The sequence below is a fragment of the Ctenocephalides felis genome, unplaced genomic scaffold, assembly GCF_003426905.1.
Source record: "Ctenocephalides felis isolate EL2017-DRISC unplaced genomic scaffold, ASM342690v1 CF-g0.4_SCAFFOLD_01886, whole genome shotgun sequence".
NCBI lineage: Eukaryota > Metazoa > Arthropoda > Insecta > Siphonaptera > Pulicidae > Ctenocephalides > Ctenocephalides felis.
In genome coordinates, this window is record NW_020538040.1 from 69,357,606 (window position 1) to 69,379,776 (window position 22,171).

The 22,171-nt window shown below is 28.4% G+C and overlaps 1 protein-coding gene across 1 annotated transcript in view; it reads right to left on the minus strand.

Annotated features, from left to right (window-relative positions):
• The window catches only part of LOC113375276 (sporulation-specific protein 15-like), a 32,258-nt gene that overhangs the window by 779 nt on the left and 9,308 nt on the right, over window positions 1-22,171 (minus strand). Inside the window, 16 exon segments of the mRNA XM_026615218.1 lie at window positions 670-845; window positions 6,071-6,181; window positions 6,267-6,407; window positions 6,513-6,654; window positions 6,778-9,446; window positions 10,146-10,448; window positions 10,743-10,864; window positions 10,867-11,032; window positions 12,312-12,335; window positions 13,269-13,436; window positions 13,664-13,767; window positions 14,444-14,553; window positions 14,896-15,357; window positions 15,484-15,621; window positions 15,694-15,797; window positions 15,894-16,022. Coding sequence (XP_026471003.1) covers window positions 670-845; window positions 6,071-6,181; window positions 6,267-6,407; window positions 6,513-6,654; window positions 6,778-9,446; window positions 10,146-10,448; window positions 10,743-10,864; window positions 10,867-11,032; window positions 12,312-12,335; window positions 13,269-13,436; window positions 13,664-13,767; window positions 14,444-14,553; window positions 14,896-15,357; window positions 15,484-15,621; window positions 15,694-15,797; window positions 15,894-16,022 — 5,069 coding nt within the window.

A 22,171-nucleotide genomic window follows, 5' to 3' on the forward strand; every position in this document is an offset into this window, starting at 1 on the left:
AAATATTTATTTATTAGAAGGTGCCCGAGTATTTCCAAGTACTTGTAAGTATTGATATACCAAGAACAGAAGTTACAACCAATTCCTTATCTATGGTTACAAACATGTAATATTAGAAGTAAGACATATGATCTGGCAGTTTTAAATTTTTTACTCACATAAATACAGAACTTTCACTGTTTAGAAACTTCATTTCAATTATGTTGTTAATTTTTATTATAGAATAAATGTAGAATAAATATATTCAAACTGTAAGATTGTAAATAAAACCTTGTGTAACCTATTAAAGTAAACTTTAACAATTTTGCTCATGAAACAATAATTACAACTCGTTCAAATAGATTCAGATTGTGGAACACATAATGCCCGAATAGTTGAATTAAATTTTAGGTATCAGTAATAAAAATATTTTAGGTTTCACCTAAAATATTTACTTCTTTCTCATTGTCAGTTAGATTCAGATTGTGAAGGACATAATTATAAATTAAGTAATAGAAATATTTTAGGTTTTACTTATACTTTTAACCATGATCGTTGAAATAAATTAGTAATAGAAATATGTATTTGGTTTTACCAAAAATATTTACTTCTATTTGAAATATTCAGATTCAGGTCAATAATACCTTAGTCGTTGAATTAAGTTAGGAACAAAAATATTTTAGATTTTACCTAAATTTTTGTATTGGTGACAAATTGCGTTTCTTTATTGTCATATTCAATCCGGCGATCGCTTTTCTTTCAGCAACTTCATAACTTTTCTGGACACGCATCAAATAATCTTTCTGCCAAGTCAACGCCTTTCGGTAACTTTCGCTCCTCATGCATTTCGTAAAAAAATGGTTCACCTATAACATATTTATATTTTAATTATAATAATATTGGAATAATAAATACGTCTAAAATTAGTGATATACAAAATAATTAATTTACATGCATTTAATTACATTAAAATGTATTTTTGTTTCCAATCAAACAATGCAAAATAAGAACAATTCTAAACATGATTTATGTTTAAGAGTTTGAGTAGCGGCATTGGGAGGGCATGTCGGCAATAAATGCAAAAACCTAAACAATTACTTCACCGTTGTTAAACATTTTCTTTTGCAACTTCAGGTATTAAAATTCTTAATATCACTTTTTAAGATTTGTGAAAATCTAGTTATAATACTCTCCCCTCCGTTATCCCTGAAAATTTCATTTCGTAGGCTTTTCCGCTTCCCAACATTGCGCTAATCATCTACTCTGGCTATTGGAAGAATGCATACCTTTTACTTTAAATTTATGGTTTCTTTAAAGTGTCCGATTTGTTAATGTTGTATGTTTCTTTGTCGTTTGAAGTTGTTCTGAATGGTTTGGCACCAAAATTCGAGAAAATGTGGGAATTATGTTCGACTTTCGTTGACGTAATTATTAGATATGTGTAAAAATCTTTTCGTCAACGTTTACACCAAAAATCCTGTCTTGGTTTTATAAATTTAAAAACGTTTCGTAGGATATCATTTAAAAATCGTATCGTTTTTTGTAATTAATTAAATTGAATTTTTGAAAAAAAAAGACAATTTGAAGTATGATGATAGAGTTCAGGAATCCAACGAAAATTATACAATGTTATAGGCCTGCGGAAAGTGGCTTAATAATGAACATTAAGAAGACATACACCGTATATGAATCAAACGCGTGTACGTGCAATTAAATAATTGATGCGTATTATCAACTTCCCGTAGGATAGTTATAGTAATGGGCCGAAAATCGAAAATGAAATTTTTTTGCATTTCTCGACGTTTTGAAGGTTTCTGAACATTTTTGCATACCCCAGAAAAAATGAATGTGTGTGTGTGTTTTGTATGTCTGCATTTTTCCGTCCACGTTTTCGGGCGCACGGATCAACCGATTTGAATGGTTCAAAAAACATTCGATTTCTATTCATAGGGGTCCAGCAGGTCCAGTCGTTACGGAGATACGGAGCAAAGAGTGCAGAAAATACAAATCGCGTTTTTGAGAGAACGGAGTATCCTATTTGAATGATCTAAAAAACATTCAATTTGTTATGATTGAGAGAAGAAGTGATTAGTTTTTAGCAAAGGCTGGTCCAGCCATTTCGAAGATACAGAGCTAAATGTGCAAAAAATGAGAGAACTAAGCGTCCGATTTGAATTATTCAAAGAACTTTCTGCTTGTTTCAACAAAATAATTGCTTCTGGAAAAAAAATTGTTTCTAATTTTTTTTAATTTTCAGAAAAAAAAAATTTTTGTATATCGAAAATAATTCAGATTTTAATTTTAATTCTTTTCTAATATACTTTAAATAAATAATTTCAACTTTGCAATTCAGTTTATATAATTCTTATGAATATTAAACAATGTTACAATATTTATAAAAATCTATTTGAAAACACTTAATATTCATCGATCATTTCGTTACGGTATGGGAAAAGTACCAGCAATTTGCCGTAAGGCACGATGCCGTACACCACTAGTTGTAAAATATTATTACTTACACATACCGAAAAGTGTTCATGTAACTTTCATTAAGACAAAAAAGCAATTATACTATGATTACACCTAGTTACTGCCTCATTTATTTATCATCGCATGCGCATCCTTATATAAAAGTCTTACTTTTCATAGAAATTGTCGATATTATGTAAAATACCCTACGACAATTAATGGATTCACGTACAGTTAATTAGTGACCGCTAATCTAATCTGAATATTCTCTATTTGATAACCCCATTCCATCCTCATTCATTCTGGAGACACCATTTTTTGCTATCATACGGCATTGCGCATTGACAAGGATAATATTTGATCTAAATAAATAAGGGGTAACAAATTTTGCTTTTGCAAAATTCAGGAAGTTATGGATATTAGCCATTACCCTTTATAAATATAGCCCCACTTTTAGATAGACTTTCAAATTTTAGGTAGCAATTCAAATATTTCATTGTCGCGTTTTGAAATAAACAATGATGTAGTAGGCGTAGGTCTATCCAAACGTTGGTAATGGCGTTGCATTTTTGTTTATGTGGGAAAAATTTATTTTAAATTAGGATTTTTTAAATTGGTTTAAAATTAAGTTTTTAAAAACTATTACCAACAAATTATTGAAGAAAGGGGGTATAAATTTATGAAATATGTTAGATGCAACTATTATTCCGAATGCCAGGAGCATTAAAATACCTGACAATAACATGACAAATCCAATGAGGTAAGTCGAATTGACAAATATGAAATTATTTGATTAAAAGAAGTGAATTATTAACTAAACATTCACATAAAATAATAATTGCTCAATACTAGTAATAATTTGCGTATATCCGTAACCAAATGTTTCAAAATATGTGTATAATCTTTCAGTATAATCACTTCAAAAACTTCTTCAAATCAATCAAATTTAAAAGAAGATAAAAGCGAAAAGCAAGAGGAATGCCAAGTAAGATTTTTAATACTAATATTGTAGTAAAAACGATCCCAATTTTAATTTAATGCTTCAGTATTTTGGTGATTTATGTGTATACATATTTTGTATAAAAAACTATAGTTAGCATTAAATATAAATTATTTTCTAAACGTAGTTCAACAGCATACGCTTGATTCATATTAACTTCATCTAACCGTATGACACTGTAATCATATTGGTAACAAGAGAAAATATATAATCATCAAGCAACTACATAATATTAATTGTTCACCAATGAATATACTTATCTTTTTAATCAAATTAATATATTTATGAAAGATTTTGAGTAAAAAATGTGAACATATTTTGAAAATAAGTTATTGAATGAGAAAATAAAATTTTAATATAAATTCATTATTTTCTAATTATCCTCTTTATTGCAGCCACTTACACGGGTAATATCGGAGAGTAAAATTACGAACTATAGGAATAGATACAGGCCGATGTATATGGCATATGGTAAAAAATCATTTCACTTCAAATTTACTATTTTATAACTTAATTTTAAATCAATAAATTTACGTAGCATTTTTGTCATTTAATTTATGCTTGATTGGGACTCTACTAAAGTTTAAACGACGAATCAATCATAAAACTTCTCCGCGTTTCTGAGATTCTACAATTTTAACTATCTATTATCTACTATTTATTTACTACTATTACTATTTATCTATCTATATTCATGAAATCATCATTATCAATTGTAAATACGACATATTCAAGTTTTAAAAAACAGAGGCCCAAAAATTAAACAGTTATTTTCAATTTTTTAGCCACATATCTTTTGCTTAGTCGTAAATTACAACATAAATACGAAATCTTTCTTGAATATTTTGTTATGTTTCAATTAATCGATTGTGCCCGATAATAAAATTGAATATGGGATAAAGCGTCACCGATTCGGGCTTTTATAATATTATAATTCAAAATTTTATATATATTATATTTCAAAATTTGAAAATAGTGTGTGAAATTAAAAAAATGTGTAAACAATTTAAAAAAATTGTTATAATACTGATGAGCAATGTAATAAAGATATTGAATTGTAGGTATGGGTACAGAAGCACCAGAAATGGATGAAGATGAAATGACCAACTTTTTTGGATACCTGAACTCGATCAACCAAACATTGCACAGAAAACGTAACTATCATCAAAATAAATATATTTATTTCTCAACAAACCGCAATGTTTAAATATGTTAAAAATTTAGCAAGAAACATAATTATATCGCACTTTGCTATTGTTCGCTAAAAATTCTTTGCTTTAGTAATTATTGAATAACTATATACAACAAAATAATGACAACAAAGTTTTAATGTATCTATTACAATTTTTCCAATAGGCATTAAGCATTATACATCATTCACACCAAAAAGTACGGCGGATTCAACATGGTCACTGTCCATACCTCCATATTTATTGATAACTCGTCTGTTGGTTCTAATCCTCTCATATTCGCTCAAATTAACATACAAGATAGCTGAATGGTTCGCCCCGCAAATAAGGTATAACCATTACTAAGATAATTTCACCGAATAATGTGTCTTGAAAATTGTCTAAATATTCAACTTAAACAATTATGACATTATTATTAATGATGAAATTTCGAACAACTTTATTGGCACTAGTATTCCACTACGAGCGTCGCAAAATCCAGTGTATCGATTTTGCTTCAATGTTTATCACTAAGAATTTTAATTTGTTATTGTAATTATTAGTCACTTACAACAGCAATTCTTAATTTTGAAATATATTTTTATTGATAATGATTGAAAATTTTGAAAAATATGTTCTGTAAAAAACACTTCGGCGGCACTTTTACGTAATATAAAAAATACGTTTTTTGTATGTACTTTGTTATCTAATTCATTTATATTTACATATATCATTATTAATGGTAAGGTTATCCCCATATGAGTTATAAAGGTCTTCTTATGTTTAAAATCTAGGTTTTTTGCTACAAGTATACATACTAAACTATTATTGCCCCCTTATTTAATCAAATTGCTTGATAAGCACTTTTGTCCACAACATGAATAATAAATTTATAATCTTTCTTCTACTTTACAGCGGTATAGCTTATTATTTTTTCAAGATGCTTGAAAGCAAAGCTAAAAAGGGAATCAGTATGACAAACTGGCCGACTCTGATCTTTGAAATTGTAATCGCAGGAGTTATGTATATTACATATATTGTATTATTAATTATCAAATTGTTTCTAAAATTTTTCCTTACTCCTATAAGATCAAAAAGTTATACCTGAACTAAAACAGGCAAAAAATTATTGTAAATAATTCTATACAAATATATTTCATATAAATTTTATTCATTATTTTTATTTATTTTATCTTTATGCGTTTCAGCACTTTGTACCAAAAGAATTTAAAGTGTCGCACATTAATTTTTCACAAAACACATTTTTGGACTGAAAAAAGCATTTGTAGATGTCGTAAAAGATATGAAACAAAAACTATTGTTAGTGACGTTTATATTTATTTATATTTTGATATTCTATAAGGTATTATCTATTAAAATGTATTAGTCAATTCAAATAAATCGAATAATTCAAGAATAAATAAATAAGAATTAAAATAGGCATTTTGCTTACCTTTTCTAATGCATTTTGATATGAATCAAAACTGACATACTCAAGTCCTTCTAATTTATTTGGTATGTTTTTGTTATCTATTGCATGTTCTTCCAGAAAAGTGCTAACTTCCTGAAAAGAGTATTTATTTTTAAAATTTCAAACTATTTCAAACACTTATCAATCATGTGTTGAAAAAATAATATAATAGTCTAACCTTCAACTTGCTTAGTAATTCTGTAGATGTAGACATTTTTCTATCATTCAATGCTTTGCGAACAACATTTTCACATTCTATTGCACGATCCAATTCATTTTGAAGAGAAGATAAACGCGATTCTAAAAACGTAGTTTGTGTCTGAAAGGAAATAAAAATATTAAGTGCTTTTATTATAATCATCTATGCAATTGAATTTAAATCAATAGTATATGTTATTATGTATATATAATATACAAATAGTACATGTAATTGTTGATTCTTTATTGTTGTTGCTAATTGCTCTTCTTTTTCTTTCCCTCGATTTTGATTTCTTCGCATTTCTGTTAACTGTATGGTTTTCAATTGACTTTCTAAACTAGCTATACGGTCACACTGCTGAATTGATCTAAAAGAATGACAATATCAATTTATTTAAAAAATCCAGGACTTGTCTATTAAATGTATGTATATATATATATATATATATATATATATATATATATATTCTAGCAAAAAATGGTATATATACCTTTGATTTGTCTCATATAATTCCCTAACCAGTTTTGCTTTCTGTTCTTTCAAACGTCCTAAATCATTTTTTATTTCTCCAATTAATCGATTTTTGTTGTCTACTTCATATTTAAATTCCACACGTTCTTTAGCAATCAAGATTTCCGCTTCGTGCAATTTATTTTTTTCTGAATTTACTTGAGCTTTTAAAACTACTAACTCACTAGTTAATTTATCACTAACATCATATTGAACAGATAATTCTTTCTTTAAACTTTTCAACTCAGCTAGAAGTTCTTCATGCATTTCATTACTGGATTTATCACTGCTAAATTCAACCTTCAATTCTTTTCCTGTTATCTTTTCATTTTGTGTAACTTTTTCAATTAAATTTCTTTTTAGCATATTCTCTTTATCCAAAGCATTTTCTAAACGCAACCTCATGGCTTCCATTATTGCAGCATCTTGCATTTGTATCTCGTTGTTCTTATTCATCTCTTGTTGTAATTCTTTATGTAAATTAGTATTGATTTCCTCTTCTTTTCTAAGTTTATCTTCTAAATTTTTTAATTCTAGCAATAAGGTCTGTTTACTAACCATAAGTTTAACATTACGTTTGACTTCTTCATCGAGCTTTGTTTGCAAAACTTCATTTTGGGATAATAAAGTTGTAAGTCTTTTATTAGTAGAAACTTGTTCATTATCATCTGATATAAAATCATCGTTCTCTATAACTTTTATAAGACTATTATCCAATTTTATAGACTCGTCCAATTCTCTCTGCACTTGTTTTTCTATATCATCTATTTGTTGTGGACTGGCATTGTTTTCTAATCTAGTTACAACTTTACGCAACTGTTCTACTTCCACAGCTAATAATTCATTCTTCTTTAATTCATTTTTCAATTTCATAGCCAAATCTAAAATATTACCCGACTCCTTTAATTTATTTTGTATTGTTGCTAGAGCCGCATGCAAGTTATCACTGTCTTTAGATATATGATCTATAATCTTTTCTTTCTCTTCTAAAAGCTCTTTAAAATGTAAAATTTGCTCATCGCGATCTTTCAATTCATTTTTGTAAACATTTTCTAAATCCTCATTTGCAAACTCAGGAGTATTTTGAAGATGTTTGAAATTGCTCAATTCATGTGTTAATTTGTCTATAAGGTTATTTTGTTCCTTTATTTTGCCTTGATGGTAACCAATTTCTTGATTCAATTCATTTAATAAATCTACTTTCTCTTTTATGGTCTCTTTCAACAGTTCAGTATAATCTCGCAAAGTAAGCAATTCTTGATCTTTTGCAAGCAAATCCTTTTGATGTTTTTCAATTTGTGTTTGTTTTTGAGACAAGTCTATTTGCAATGAGTCTATTTCGCAAATTTTATCCTTAAGGTTCTTGTTTTCTTGTAGAACTTGATCATAATTTTTATATTCTGCAGCTAGATCATCTAACATTTTTTGAATATCTTGCTTTTCTAATGCCAGGCTTCTCAACTCCTGATCTTTCTGCTTATTGCTTTCTATAAGATTATTATTCTCTTCATACTTTTTCATTAAATCTACTTGCATATTTTGCATTATCTTTTTATTCTCATTTTCGGATTGAATTATTTTTTCAAACTTAATCTTGTCGTCTTCAATAGTTTTTAATGTATCTTGCAAATTCTCTTGCAACTTTTGCATTTCTTCCTCCAAAAGTGGTATACAAGTCAATTGTTGCTTATAACTAGCTAACTCTTCAATTTTGTTTTCCAGTAAAATTTTCAGGTGCTCAATTTCATTCTGCAGTTGGAATTGTATAATATTTTTTTCAGAAATTGAACATTCTTCATTTTCTGGTATTAAATCTAATTTTTGTTGTAATACTGGGGAACCATCACCTTGACCAATAGATTTTTCATTGGCGGCCACGTCTGTTAAATTCTTGTTACAAGTTAAGGAACGAAATTGAATATCATCATTTGATATCATATTAAACTGATTAAAAGTAAAGGGAGGAGAATAATTCATATCGGGTTTTTGCATGCTGCCTATGAGGTCACCTTCAAACCTTGTATCATCTTTTCTCATAACATCTAATTCATCATAATCTGATATAGACACAATATCACTCAAAGTCCTCGCGCTCAATTTAGTACCATTTTGTTTGTCTTTCTTTTCTTTCAACATTTTAAGTTTTCTTATTTCCTCATCTGATAACTGCAGCTGTAAAAATATCTCTAACTCTTGAACAGTTCTGTCTAATCTTTCTTTTAATGCATTGATTTCAGCATCTTTTTCTTCTATTCTGATGTCTATAAAATCTCTTGCAGACTTTTCAACAATTTCTTCATTTTCCAATCTTTCCCGAAGTTGTCTGTTCTCTTCAAATAATACATGAACTTCTTCCGAGAGCTTTGTCATATCTCTACCTCTTGAATTATCAGGAGTTGTTTTTATTCTACTTTCTTCAACAATATGCTCTAAGTTTTGAATTCGGCGGTTTTTATTGATTAACTGTTCTTTGGTACTTGCCAAATCACTCTGCAAATTATGTATTTGTAAATGTAGGTCTGAAGTACTCTGTTTGTGAATGGAATCGGCTCTCCGCCTCTGATCATCTAAACGCGACTGTAATGAAGACAGATCTATGATCTGCTGCTGCGAGCGTTCGTGTAAAAGATCCCTTTCATTTTTTAGTTCCTGCATGAAGTAATAGCACAAAATTCAAATTAGTATATAATTAAATTAAAGTTGAAATAGTTAGAACAGGGAAATAGTCACAGATTAAATATATTATATAAATTATCAATTATAATTCAATCCAAATGTTTATATTTTGCATTATGAAACGAAAGTATTAAAAAGCATACTTTACTATACATTGCTTCAAATCTGTCTATCAAATGTTGTTCATACCTTTTCGACGGACTATTGTAAATCCATTAAATTTACTGAATTTCCTATACTGGACAGTTGTAAATAAAAGAGTTAATAAAATGTTGTTCATACATATAACACAACGAAAGGATGAAATTAATATTGAAATCAAGAAATTAGTCGATTGTTACACTTATGATAATTGATTATCACAATGTGTAGGTTTAAAAAAAGCTTTAGATAGAAGTATTTAATTTAATTAAACACAAAAAATAAAAACACGTCGAATAAAATTATATTCAAATAGAGACATCAAACCATTACGTGATGTGGTCCTAAAAATCATAGACAGCAAAATTCAAAAGAATAGTAAAAATAACGATTAAAACTCTCTGGCTAGAAAAACGCGCTATTCAAAACATGAATTAAAAAAACGTGTTAACAATTGTGCGTTACAAATTTAAGTAAAGTTGACGGTAAAAGTAATAAACAAGTAAAATAACAAGCATTTAATACTCTTACCGAGCATGTATGTTTCAAAGCTGCTATCTGCATTTCTAGATCCCTTATTTGTTTTAAAACCGCTTCTTCCACTCTCCAGTGTCTAGTTAATTTCTCTTGGATATGTTGTAAATGATCCAAAATATCAACTGGACTGCTCTCATTCAAAGAACTCTCATCATTTAGATTGAAGTTATTTTTTCTACCCAATTTTCGATCTCCCATGGATACATCTTCAGAACTGCAACTGGTGGAATAGACTGCTGCATGTAAAGCTTCTAATTGCTTTGTTTTCAAATCTATGCATGACCCAATATCATCAAGCTGGCCAAGAAAGGTTCGAATTAGTTAAGTTAATGCGTAACATGCAAATATAAAAAATAGAAACTAAATTTTAAAATAATTTTCCCAAGAATTTAAGAACAAAACTAAACATTGTAGTCAAAACAAAATTCTATGCGCATCTATTGAAAAAGTAGTATGCGCTTAAACCCTTGTGTAGCTTATTATTAGGTAAAATTAGAATCATATTTTTGATTTATAAAATATCTTTTAAATTTTGGACCAATATATCTAAATTAATTAAGTAATGGCATGTATTACGAAAATATATGTCACCTGTTTTTTCACCTCGAGAATGGCCGTGGTGTTTTCTGTAGTCTGTCTATGATTATGTAACTGATCTTCTAAGTTAGAAATTTTCTCATTCAATGTCTGAACATCAGATTGGTGTTGCGCGTAGTAAATTCCTTGGCAAGCGACTCGTACTTTTTGTTCTGTTCTTCATTCACGTTATGCAGATCTGATATTTGTTTTTCATGATTTTTTTCGTTTAAAGATTTAGCTTCCAATTGGTTTTCTAGTTCCCGAATGATGTCACTCAAATTTATCATTTGATCGTTCAAGTATTATATAAGCAAATATTTTCTGAAAACGATACACAGAAATAGGACAAACTACTTGTTCGCAAAGTTATTAATATGTGAATTATATTCATGCCGTTGCTTCAGTTTAAAAAAATTACACTATCTTACAAAAATATTAATAATGGAGATAATGATTAGTTTTAATATAAGTAAATCTGATATTTTTTCCAGAAATAATTGAAACTTTTGATTATAGCTCAGACTCTGTTGAATGCTTATATAATACTTGAGGATTTATTGTCTTATAGTTTAAAAAAAGTGGATGAAATTGATAATATCATTAACATGTTGAGTCCGGCCGCGAATTTGCTGACCTTTCCGCTCTGCCGGCAGTGACGAATGGTAAGCAAAATTTACCACGTACCACATTTTTGATTAAAATGTTTCAATAAATTTCATTAAAATTATATTTATCCACATTTCATTAAGACTAATTTTACATTTTAACTTTAATACTGTCGATCAAACTGCCAAGTTAAAACAGATTTTAGTGCTGGTACTCGGGCCCAATGCCGGTCAGTTGACTGTCGGTCCCAAGGAACCGACGTCGACCAAACGGAAAGTTGATTGTCGGTCCTTGCGACCGACTCCAGGCTCAAATTGTTAAAGGTATCAAGTATCAATTAATTATAACATATCATAATATGATAAACGTTAATTGCAAACAGTCAGAACCACAAACATATTTTCGGCTATCAGAAAACCGTTTGGTTAGGTTTTTTTCCTCGTTATTTATTTGATAACTAAAGTTTCTAATAGTAATCACTATTCAAAATTGTAATAGAAAGGCTTATAAAATTTTAAATTAATTTATTTTGCCTTCTGTCGCCACTGGCGGTAAAACAAACAACAACTATTATTATTGAAATTAATAGATCAATGTATGATTGCAAAGAATATAAATCAAGCTAGGTAATTATATGTAAATATCATCAAATATTATCTGCAAATAATAATAATATGTATTTGATAAGTAAATATTAAAATATGAATATTATCATTTATTTAAAGACTTCAAAAATTTAATCGTGTTCTGATTTTGCAAAAAGTATATTTTGAAGTGTAACTTCCATAGCTTTTAAATGATCGGTTACTTAAGTTACGCGTATACTCATAGTCGATATATTACTCCGATCCAAAATAAAACAAATTAAAATAGAAGTTTCACTTCAATCTAAATTACATATTGTCCCCATCCACTACAACTACATAATGTTAGAACTAATAATCATCTACAATAAAATTAAGGGTGAAAACTCACTTTTCTTTCAACTACATTGTGATCCTGCTAATAGAGAGAGGTGACAATTTTAGAACAGGTGTGCAGCAAAATGTTTTAGAAATTAGATTTTCATTTTGATAGAGAAAGTGCCCCCAACGTAGAAATCATATGTGAATCAGGTGCGAAGAGTATACAAAAATAAAATTAATTTTACATTAGTGACAATATACAATTTTTTGCTAATGACTTTTTCATAATGTGTGTACATATTTTTATAAAATAATTTAAATTTATTAAATCGTTCTTTGTAGATCTTTCATCTCACATCAGAAAAAAGTCATATTTGGCAAGATAATTAACTAATTGTGCTTCGAACAGTGCAGGTTATTAAAAACTACATAAAAGCATGAAAATGTTGTGACACTTTGTGAATCACTTGAAATTTTATCGCACCAATCGGCAGTAATATCTCCAATATAGTTTAGCTTGGCAGCACATATTATTGCCGGATGGAGTGATATGAGGCTAATAGTTATAGCATATACAAACTATTCAATTCTTTTCCGAGCAAGTTTTCGAAATCAAAATAATATACACAATCACAAATTTTATCAAATCGCAACGTCGAACTGCTTAAATTATTTATTTTATAAAAAACAGCATTGTTAAATAATATTCAAGATAAAATAAATAAATCGTCATTTATTAGTTAAACGCAATTACTTTCAACATATTGACACAAATATTTGATACTAATTGTTTTTAAAAGTCGCAACATTTTTAAATATATTAAATAGCAATTCTGAAAAACTACATCAGAGAAAAATGATTTATAAGCGCTTATACCAATTTCATTTTAAACATAAAATATGTACTTACACGAAGATATAAGTAAAACATTTATTTAACAATGAAGCCAATTTAAAACCGAAACCAAATATATTGGAATAATACTAATAACTTAAGTTTATATAATATATTGTTGCTTTTCCATACCTCCTTAAGTGCTGTTCCATGTACATGCCTCTCTTTATCGCGATCTTTAAGCTTGGCCTTCAGTTCACTAATTTCACGGGTAAAATCATCTCTTTCCTGCTCTCGTTCAGCTGCTTGGTCTTCTAGAAATTGGCGCGTTGAGCGCAACTGTTTGTCTGCTGCTTCAATCTTAAAAGCATACCATAAAATGTTATCCCGAGAATTTACTTAATATAATAATAAATTACTTTTGAAAATATAAATCTTTATCAATGTCGCTGAGACACCAATGTATAACGCTTCATAGTATGAGGAATTTTTTGTTACACAAAACATGCTAAATAACCACAAAATACCAATAAGTTTTAGTAAAAAGCCCTTGCGTGCAGAATACTGAATAAAAAAACTGTATTCACCTGCAACTGCAAGTCTTCCCTATCCTGCGTGGATTCCTCATACATACGATCTCCTTCACGGCAAAGATCCTCGAACAGTTGTAGTAGCGGTGTATTTACCATATCTGTAAATAAGTTTATTTTGTATTCAATTTTATAAAATTAATTCGGTATTTAATTATTTCAGGGACATAAATTGCGTAGAAACGGTAACATTTCAAAAAAAAAAAAACGGTTTGAGCAATATAGAAAAAAGATCAGAAAGCACGTATTTTGATAAAAAATTAACAGTAAGTTTTGTAAATGGACATCGTTGAAAATATTAACACAAATGAAAGTAAGTCGATCGTTTTATTTATGCCCACTATCAAAAATTTTTAATCTGTATTGGAGTGGATACATTATGAATGCGTACTATGTAATAAAACTTATAAGGTAGTCGCCGTGAATCTGGTTTAGCAATTACCAATATGACTTACAGACAATGTGTTTTACCAGAAACAAGACCAGCATATTCTACCACAAAAAAACTTTTTTCTTTAATTTTGACGTCTTTCTCAAATAATTTGTTTTAATTAAATCCGTTCTTCATTCAACTCAGTCCCACACAAAAAACCCATAAAATTCGTGAGAAATACACACACACATATAAATGTATATGTATAATATAGTTTAAGTTTTCCAGGTTCGGAAAAATTTAGTTCAGAAAAATAATATCATATATATATATATATATATATATATATATATATATATATAAATTATCATACACACATATATGTTGTATATGCGTTTATTAACCTGAAGATTCTTTCATTGGCGAACTCAATAACAACGTTGCTCTTTGCCGTAACTCTGCAAATGTTGATTGTTTAACAAGAAGATTACGAATAGGTGAATGTCCTCCATACCTAAAATAATCAAATAACTAGAAAAAGGATCATACCCATATTAAAGTTTAAACTTCAAGCTAAATTAGATATATTGTTAAAACACTTGGTCATATTCCAATTTTAAATTTATGACTTAACTATTAAAGGGTATTATTACTATAGGAGAATACACTATAAATCTCACGGTTATTTTTCCTCTAATTCATGTTCATCACGAATAAGAATATTAAATTATACCGGACAAAGATAGAATCGTATTCACTAGCAGCATCCGAGATATAATAACACATAAAAATAATAACAGATGTTAAATAATAAAGAAACTAATACCGCAATAACAAAAAATCCAAATAACTATACCCTTCAGATATAATTTCATTTTTGCTGGTTGCCGTTGCAAGTTGCACTTTCAAATCATCACGTTCTCCTTGGACCTCGATCAATTTAGCGATTATCTCCTGTTTCTCCTTTTCAAGTTCCTCTACATGAGATAAAATGCCATCCAAATTTTTCAAATGCATAATTTTCTCATCGTTAATATTACAAGAAATATTATGATCAACTGCTTTGGTAGTGTTTGTCAACTGTAGTAAAGCAGATGCTTCCGATTTTAGACGATCTAAACAATTGTTGAGCTCCGTTTTCAAATCAACAGTCACGCTTTTTTCAAGCTCCAAATTTTGAAGAATTGAATCATCTTTTAATTGATCCAGAAATTGGCTAATGTCAGGAGCAAAATGAACATGTCTTTCACCAACTTTTGTAATACAAGATTGATTTAAATCAGACGATATTGTAGCATTTTGGATAGATTCATCAACTCTATAAATAACGTATTTTTATTTATATACAATAATTGATTAATTATCTGTATAAACCAGTTTAAATTAATTGTAATTAATATAAAAAATATTTATTTAGATTAATTTTAATTATAATTATACATACGTGTTGTCACAGATTTGTTCCAAATTTTCCAATTTGCTCCAAAATGCATTATTAATTTCAGTTTCGCAATCGCTGACATAGCTTATCAATTCAGTTATTAATAAGTGCAACGTACGATTAACCTTCCGTAAGCTATTTCTATACAACATACAGCAAACATTAAGAAATAAAAATAACAATTATCAATTACTGAAAACATTTTTTACTAACCTTTCCTTAAACACTTCCCCTAAGTCCCTATTTTTATCAAATGTTGTATTTCTTTGCAATTTTCTATTGAGTTGTTTTTCATGATCATTCCTCAATTTTAGTATCTGCAAATGTATCATATAAATGCATGCAAATTAACTTTTACAAAAAGTTAATTAGCAAATACAGCGATATATTTAAACCTAGTTTGAAAACTATACCTCATTCTGGTGAGATGTTTTAAGTTTCATGATTTCTATCTGCGGGTCCTCAGATTTTTTATCTTTTATTTGCGTCATCTCATCGACTACCTGTGCTTCATTTCCCGATGACAAATTCTGTTGTAACGTCTAAATAAAACATAACAAAATCACGCATTTACATAAACTCTCACAATAAATATAAAACTAGTAATTTCAAATAGTATAGCAAAAATAAAAATTAGCCAGGTTTATAATTTACTTGTTATAAATAGTTTAATTGAGCTTCAAAATAATAATGTTTAAGCAATTATTTTTTAAAAATTTAATCAACCTTAATAGATAATTACGTAAATGGATTCAAACATATTAGACTTATTTAATAATCTACTCTTACAAAACTATTTAGTATTTTCCAAATTACATACTCATATCAATTTTATAGGAAATTTTAATTGATTTAATTTGCCCTCGTCACGATATTAATTAACACACATTTAAACACACGCACACACACACACATATATATATATATATATATATATATATATATATATATCTATATGCCATACAAGCAAAATTCGAGATAGGCGCGAGTGAGAGGCATAATGTTAACTAATGAGGGTGCGGATGAAACATGCTCATCTAATATCTATTGAAACAAGGATTTTCGTATGTGAAGTCGCCTTCAACTATCATACAAATATTTAAATTAAATGATTTTAAAGATAAAAATTTGAATTCATTAATATTAATGTTGCGCATTTCGTTGAAAAGTTTGTGGATAAAAATCACCCCGAAAAAGATACAACTGGTCGAGCATCAGAATTGTGTCGAAACATGTCAAACTCATTTTCGCAATACTATAATCAGTTGAAGAAAAAAAATGCTCATTAGATAGTTTTTTTTTAAACCCAATAACTATTATTATAATAATATGGTCATTTTTTACTTAGTAATTTGATATTTTTCTGCAGAAAATGCATTTGATCTTAGCAGTTTCATTTATTTTTATTTTCAAAACAAATACTGTGCTGAAACGAATTAATGGCATTTCAATGTATTTATATGAAGAATATTGCTTCGTTATACGAGCAATTCGACATGCGTAGTAACGAAATGAATTAAGCTCGTAATGCGGGGTACCACTGTATATTCGGCAGGTCCCTGGTGCTGCCTTTTGTTTCTTTATTTGCTCAAATTGTGCGTAAAAAATATAAAAATGGAAAAAACTCTTAAGATGGCCAAGAGTTAACACATTAACAAAAAAAGATATAATCAAAATAGTTTTTGAAATCTTCGAATTGCACAGAAAAGTTGCTAAAGATGTTAACATATCGGACGTTTCGTATGTTTCGTACCGTGAATTCATATTTTTGGGCATGCATAATAGGTATGCCAACATAGTCTATTGCAAAACTTCTGAATTTTGATTGTTTAACGCTTCAGCGTTAATATGGTCCTTAATCAGATCAGAACTCCTGAACTTCTCAAAAGTGTTATAGCGTAATAAACTATGAGTATATGGTTAGGAGGGTTAGGACTTCGATAGCACGATCATCAATTAATTTACTATACTTATAAAAAATAATAAAAATCGCCGAATACATTGAAATAATCTAATTGTAATGACAATATCTACTCAAAAATGTCAATATGTGATTAACACATATGCAACAAAACTACAACTTAAAATTGATAATTTAAATTACTATATATGCTAATTTTAAAACCTTCAATTTATGTTTTAAACATATTTGTACGCACACACACAGATATATACAGGGCCGGATTTAGAAATTTGACGCCCTGGGGCACTGACAAAAATGCCGCCCCTTCCCTAAATTTTTACTTAAAATAGTTTTTATATATATCATTTTTCAAAAATTAAAATAACTATTTGATTGCAGAAAATTTATTACGCATTACATAGTGTAAATAGTGGTGCTTGGCATCGTGCCTCAAGATAAATTGCTGAAACCGTACCAAAAATTAGAATTTAAAAAAAAAAATTAAAGCGTACGGCCTGCTTTAGCTGCGTACAGGCAAAATAAAGAAGCGCGTAAGCGCCGCCTCGCAGAATAACAGATAAATAACTTTACAGAACCCATAGAAATGTAAACAAAATTTATATTATTAAAATATCTGATAATTTGATGTGCATATGGCTAATGATCATTTTTGACCGCCAAATGTTTCTCTTTCAAATTTTTTTATTGGATCACTGAAACCGCTACACCTGCCTCCCACAAATTTAATCAGTCCTCCATTTTGTCTATATATGTAAATTTCTTTTAATGATATTGGACGTTTCGTTTCTCAAAAAATGAATTATTATTTTTGGCATTTTGGCCCGTATTTCCGAAACAGTTGGACCCGTCTTCGCCAATAACTAATCGCACGTCTCGCTATCAATAGAAATCAAATTATTCAAATAAAATTTAATTTTAATAAGTTTAATAAATGAAACTTAATAATTTTCAAAAAATTTCGGAATATAAAAAAAAAAGTTTTTTTAAATTCAATTTTTATCATTTTTCAAAAATTTTTAAAGCTTTTTATAAAATGTAATTTTCAGTACGGAAAGTTTCAGTAACTTGCCCTAAAGCACAATGCCATTATGGGTCACTAATTTAATTTTTTTCGGCGCTTTGAGCTTGGAAGTGCACAAATTCGTCATCTTAAGAGGGCTCGAGATCTGATTTTATTTTTCTTAAACTTTCAACTCACTTACGAATCTTTATATTAGACTTATTAGATTATATTAGAATTATTTCAAATTGCCAAATTTTGCATTGCATTCGTATAATGTTTTGTTAATTGTATTTCTTGAAATTAAAAATGTTATTAAAAAAATGAGTTAATTATATGGTAAAGAATTTTCTTCTCACTATCCAAATTTTGCCGCCCCCGAAAATTTGCCGCCCTGGGCAGTAGCCCCGACTGCCCCTACTGTAAATCCAGCACTGGATATATATATATATATATATATATATATATATATATATATATATATATATTGTGTTAAGCTTCGAACAAGGTCGCAGTAAGTATTTTTAAGGATTTTCATTACTTATTGGATTCCTTGTTCGAAACTCGACATAACACATACAAATGCAATACTCAACTATCTTATGTATGAAATATTATATATTAAAGAGCAGAAATTGTAAAATTCATTTCATGGCGGCCTTGGTAAATCTATATATCACAAAAAGTGCGAAACTATTTTGGTAACAGTAAGTAACAAAAAAGATAGATTTGCGCGGTTGCACTGGAGACAAGTTAACTCTTGCATTCTTGTCCTTTTGTACCGCGATCAAATACTTCATGTCTTTTCTAAAAGTTCGATACTAAAAAGCAGAGACTTACTGAAATTTCCATGAAACTCTCCAGCTTTCTTTTGTATTAAGAACATATTATTTTATTATTCTTAAAGTATAGTATCTAATCAATCAAAGTTATTAAATGCGCAAGACTAAAAAGTTAGTTTAGTTCAAAGCATTGATGCATTTTTTTCTTAGCAGTACAAATATTGGTTTGACATTTTATTCTTCAGGTATATTCAATTAATGAATATATCTCAAGAACAACGTTCGAATTTTATTTTTGTATGCTTGTAGACAGAGTTGACATAAAAAAGTTCTAGTCAAGGTTGATCCATTTTCATATTACAAAACAAAGGACTGTAGTTTATTTATAAAATAATTTAATAATGTAAATAATTTTATATATATATATATATATATATATATATATGCATAATGTTGTTCTGTGAAATACGAAAAACTTCAAGTAGATTCGTTTACTGTTGTAGTTAGTACATCTCTTCCTCTCTAACTTCGTATGTGTTATTCATATGTTCATCATAAATAAGATTTTATAAATAATTAACAAATAATATATTTAAATAAATCGATATTTCAAGCAGTTAAAGTTTTAAAATAAAATCATTAATTTCAATTTCGATTTTTTTTTTGTTGAAAATTTAGAACAGTTTTCATTAAAACATTTTGGAAAATTGAAATAGTATTTAATTTAATACATTTACCAGTTTATTTTACAAAGAAACGACACGAAAGATTCATCAAGGCGGGTCAACTCAATAATAAGATTTTTTCAAATTAGGCAAAACACACGAACACATAAATACTTCTTTCAAATTTCGTGTCAAATAAAAAAAAGTAAAATAAACGATTAAGATTTTGGCAAAAATATTAAAAACATGTATCTATATGATAACAATTTTATATTTATCTTGAAACACACACACATATTATTATTATTATTCAACTTTTAATTTAATGTAACAGTGTTCATTGATCATCACAATACACTTACACTTTTCTTTTTATGAACAGATTTACCAGTCATAAACAGAACGCAATATCATGATATATTACAAAAAATGTATTAAATGCAGTTTTGCACGTGTACTTGTAGATGAACAAACTCACGAACTCTCAAATATAAACACATATGCGAAGAATGAAACACATGTTCAAAACAATTGATAGATTCAAACATACTTGATTGTATACCGCTTTTATAATATTAACATAAAAAGTAATTGAGTTTTTAAATTAATTACTATAACTATATTCTCCTCAATAAAAGTTTTTTGCACACTATGGTAATTTAAATAATTGTAATTTAACACAGAAATATTGGTTTTATATGCAGAATTATATCAACAGAGGATTCAGTGTTTGTTACTGGAGATGCAACACATCACATTATGTTGCCCTAGCGCTAAGACACACAACTGTCTCTAATATTAGAATCATTCACGTCTATTAATAGTGCCGTCTCAAAACTCACATATCTCTATAGTACTAGGGATAGATTAATAAATCATTCGGCTACTGCCACAAATTAATAAACAATCCTTAGTAGCATGTTCAAGCATCTAAAATTAATGCATTTTTTCTATGACACAATATCATCACTATGTATATAGCGAAATTAACAAACTGACAGAGTAAGCACCGAAAATCAAAAAGTAAGCTTTATTTGAATTCATTTATTTACTGAGTCACCGAAATATCGTAGCATCCGTCAAAGCACGTTAACTTTTTATAAATATATAGAGAAGATACTGTTTCAAAAAACTTTTCATAGAAACTTGTCGACAAAACGTTTACATATTTTTAACTTCCCGTAGGGTAAGTTATTGTAATGGGTCGAAAATCGAAATTGAATATTATTACATTTCTCGACGTTTTGAAGGTTTCTGAACATTTTGGCATACCTCAGAAAAAATGGATGTGTGTATGTGTGTATGTATGTATGGATACAATTTTTCGTTCACGTTTTCGGGCGTACGGTTCAACCGATTTGAATGGTTCAAAAAAAATTCGATTCCTATTGATAAGAAGATGTGCTGATTAGTATTTGGCAAAGGCAGGTTCAGCAGTTACGGAGATAAAGAGCAAAGAGTGCAGAAAATAGAAATCGAGTTTTTGAGAGAACGGAGCATCCGACTTGAATGATCTAAAAAACATTCAATTAATAATGATTGGGAGAAGTGGTTATTAGTGGCAAAGGCAGGCCCAGCCATTTCGAAGATATGAGCTAAATTTACAAAAAATGGCAGTTTTTGAGAGAACGCTTAGCGTCCGATTTAATTGATTCAAAGAACTTTCTGCTTGTCTTGACAAAATAATTGATTTTGGAAAGAAAAAATTTTGTTTCAACTTTTTTTAATTTTTTTTTTTTTTAATTTTTTGTATATCGAAAAAAATTCAGATTTTATTTTTAATTCTGACTATAGTTCTAATATACTTTAAACAAATAATTTCAATTTTGCAATTCAGTTTATATAATTCTTATAAATATTAGACAATGTTACAATACTTTTAATAATCTATTTGAAAACATTCAGTATTCCTCGAACATTTCGTTACGATACTGGAAGTTCCAGCAATTTGCCTTAAGCCACGAGGCCACACACCGCACTAGTTGTTTATATGTTTACTAGGCGCAAAATTTGTATATACCAACATTTTAAACATACTAAATATTATTATAAAAATAGTTATATTATGCGTTTTGATATACATACATATAAATTATAAAGCAAAGCTCTATTTGTAGCATCCTGTCAAAACTATTAAGAAATTATTACCGTTTCATTAAGAAAATAACAATATTTAAAGTAAATAATTTAAGTAATGCAATATACAAAAAACAATTTCATATAATTATTGAAATTAAATATAGTCATGAGGTAGTTGTTAAATTTTATATCAATTTAAAATTTGCAAAATATTCTTTCAAATTAGTTTATCTAATGTGAT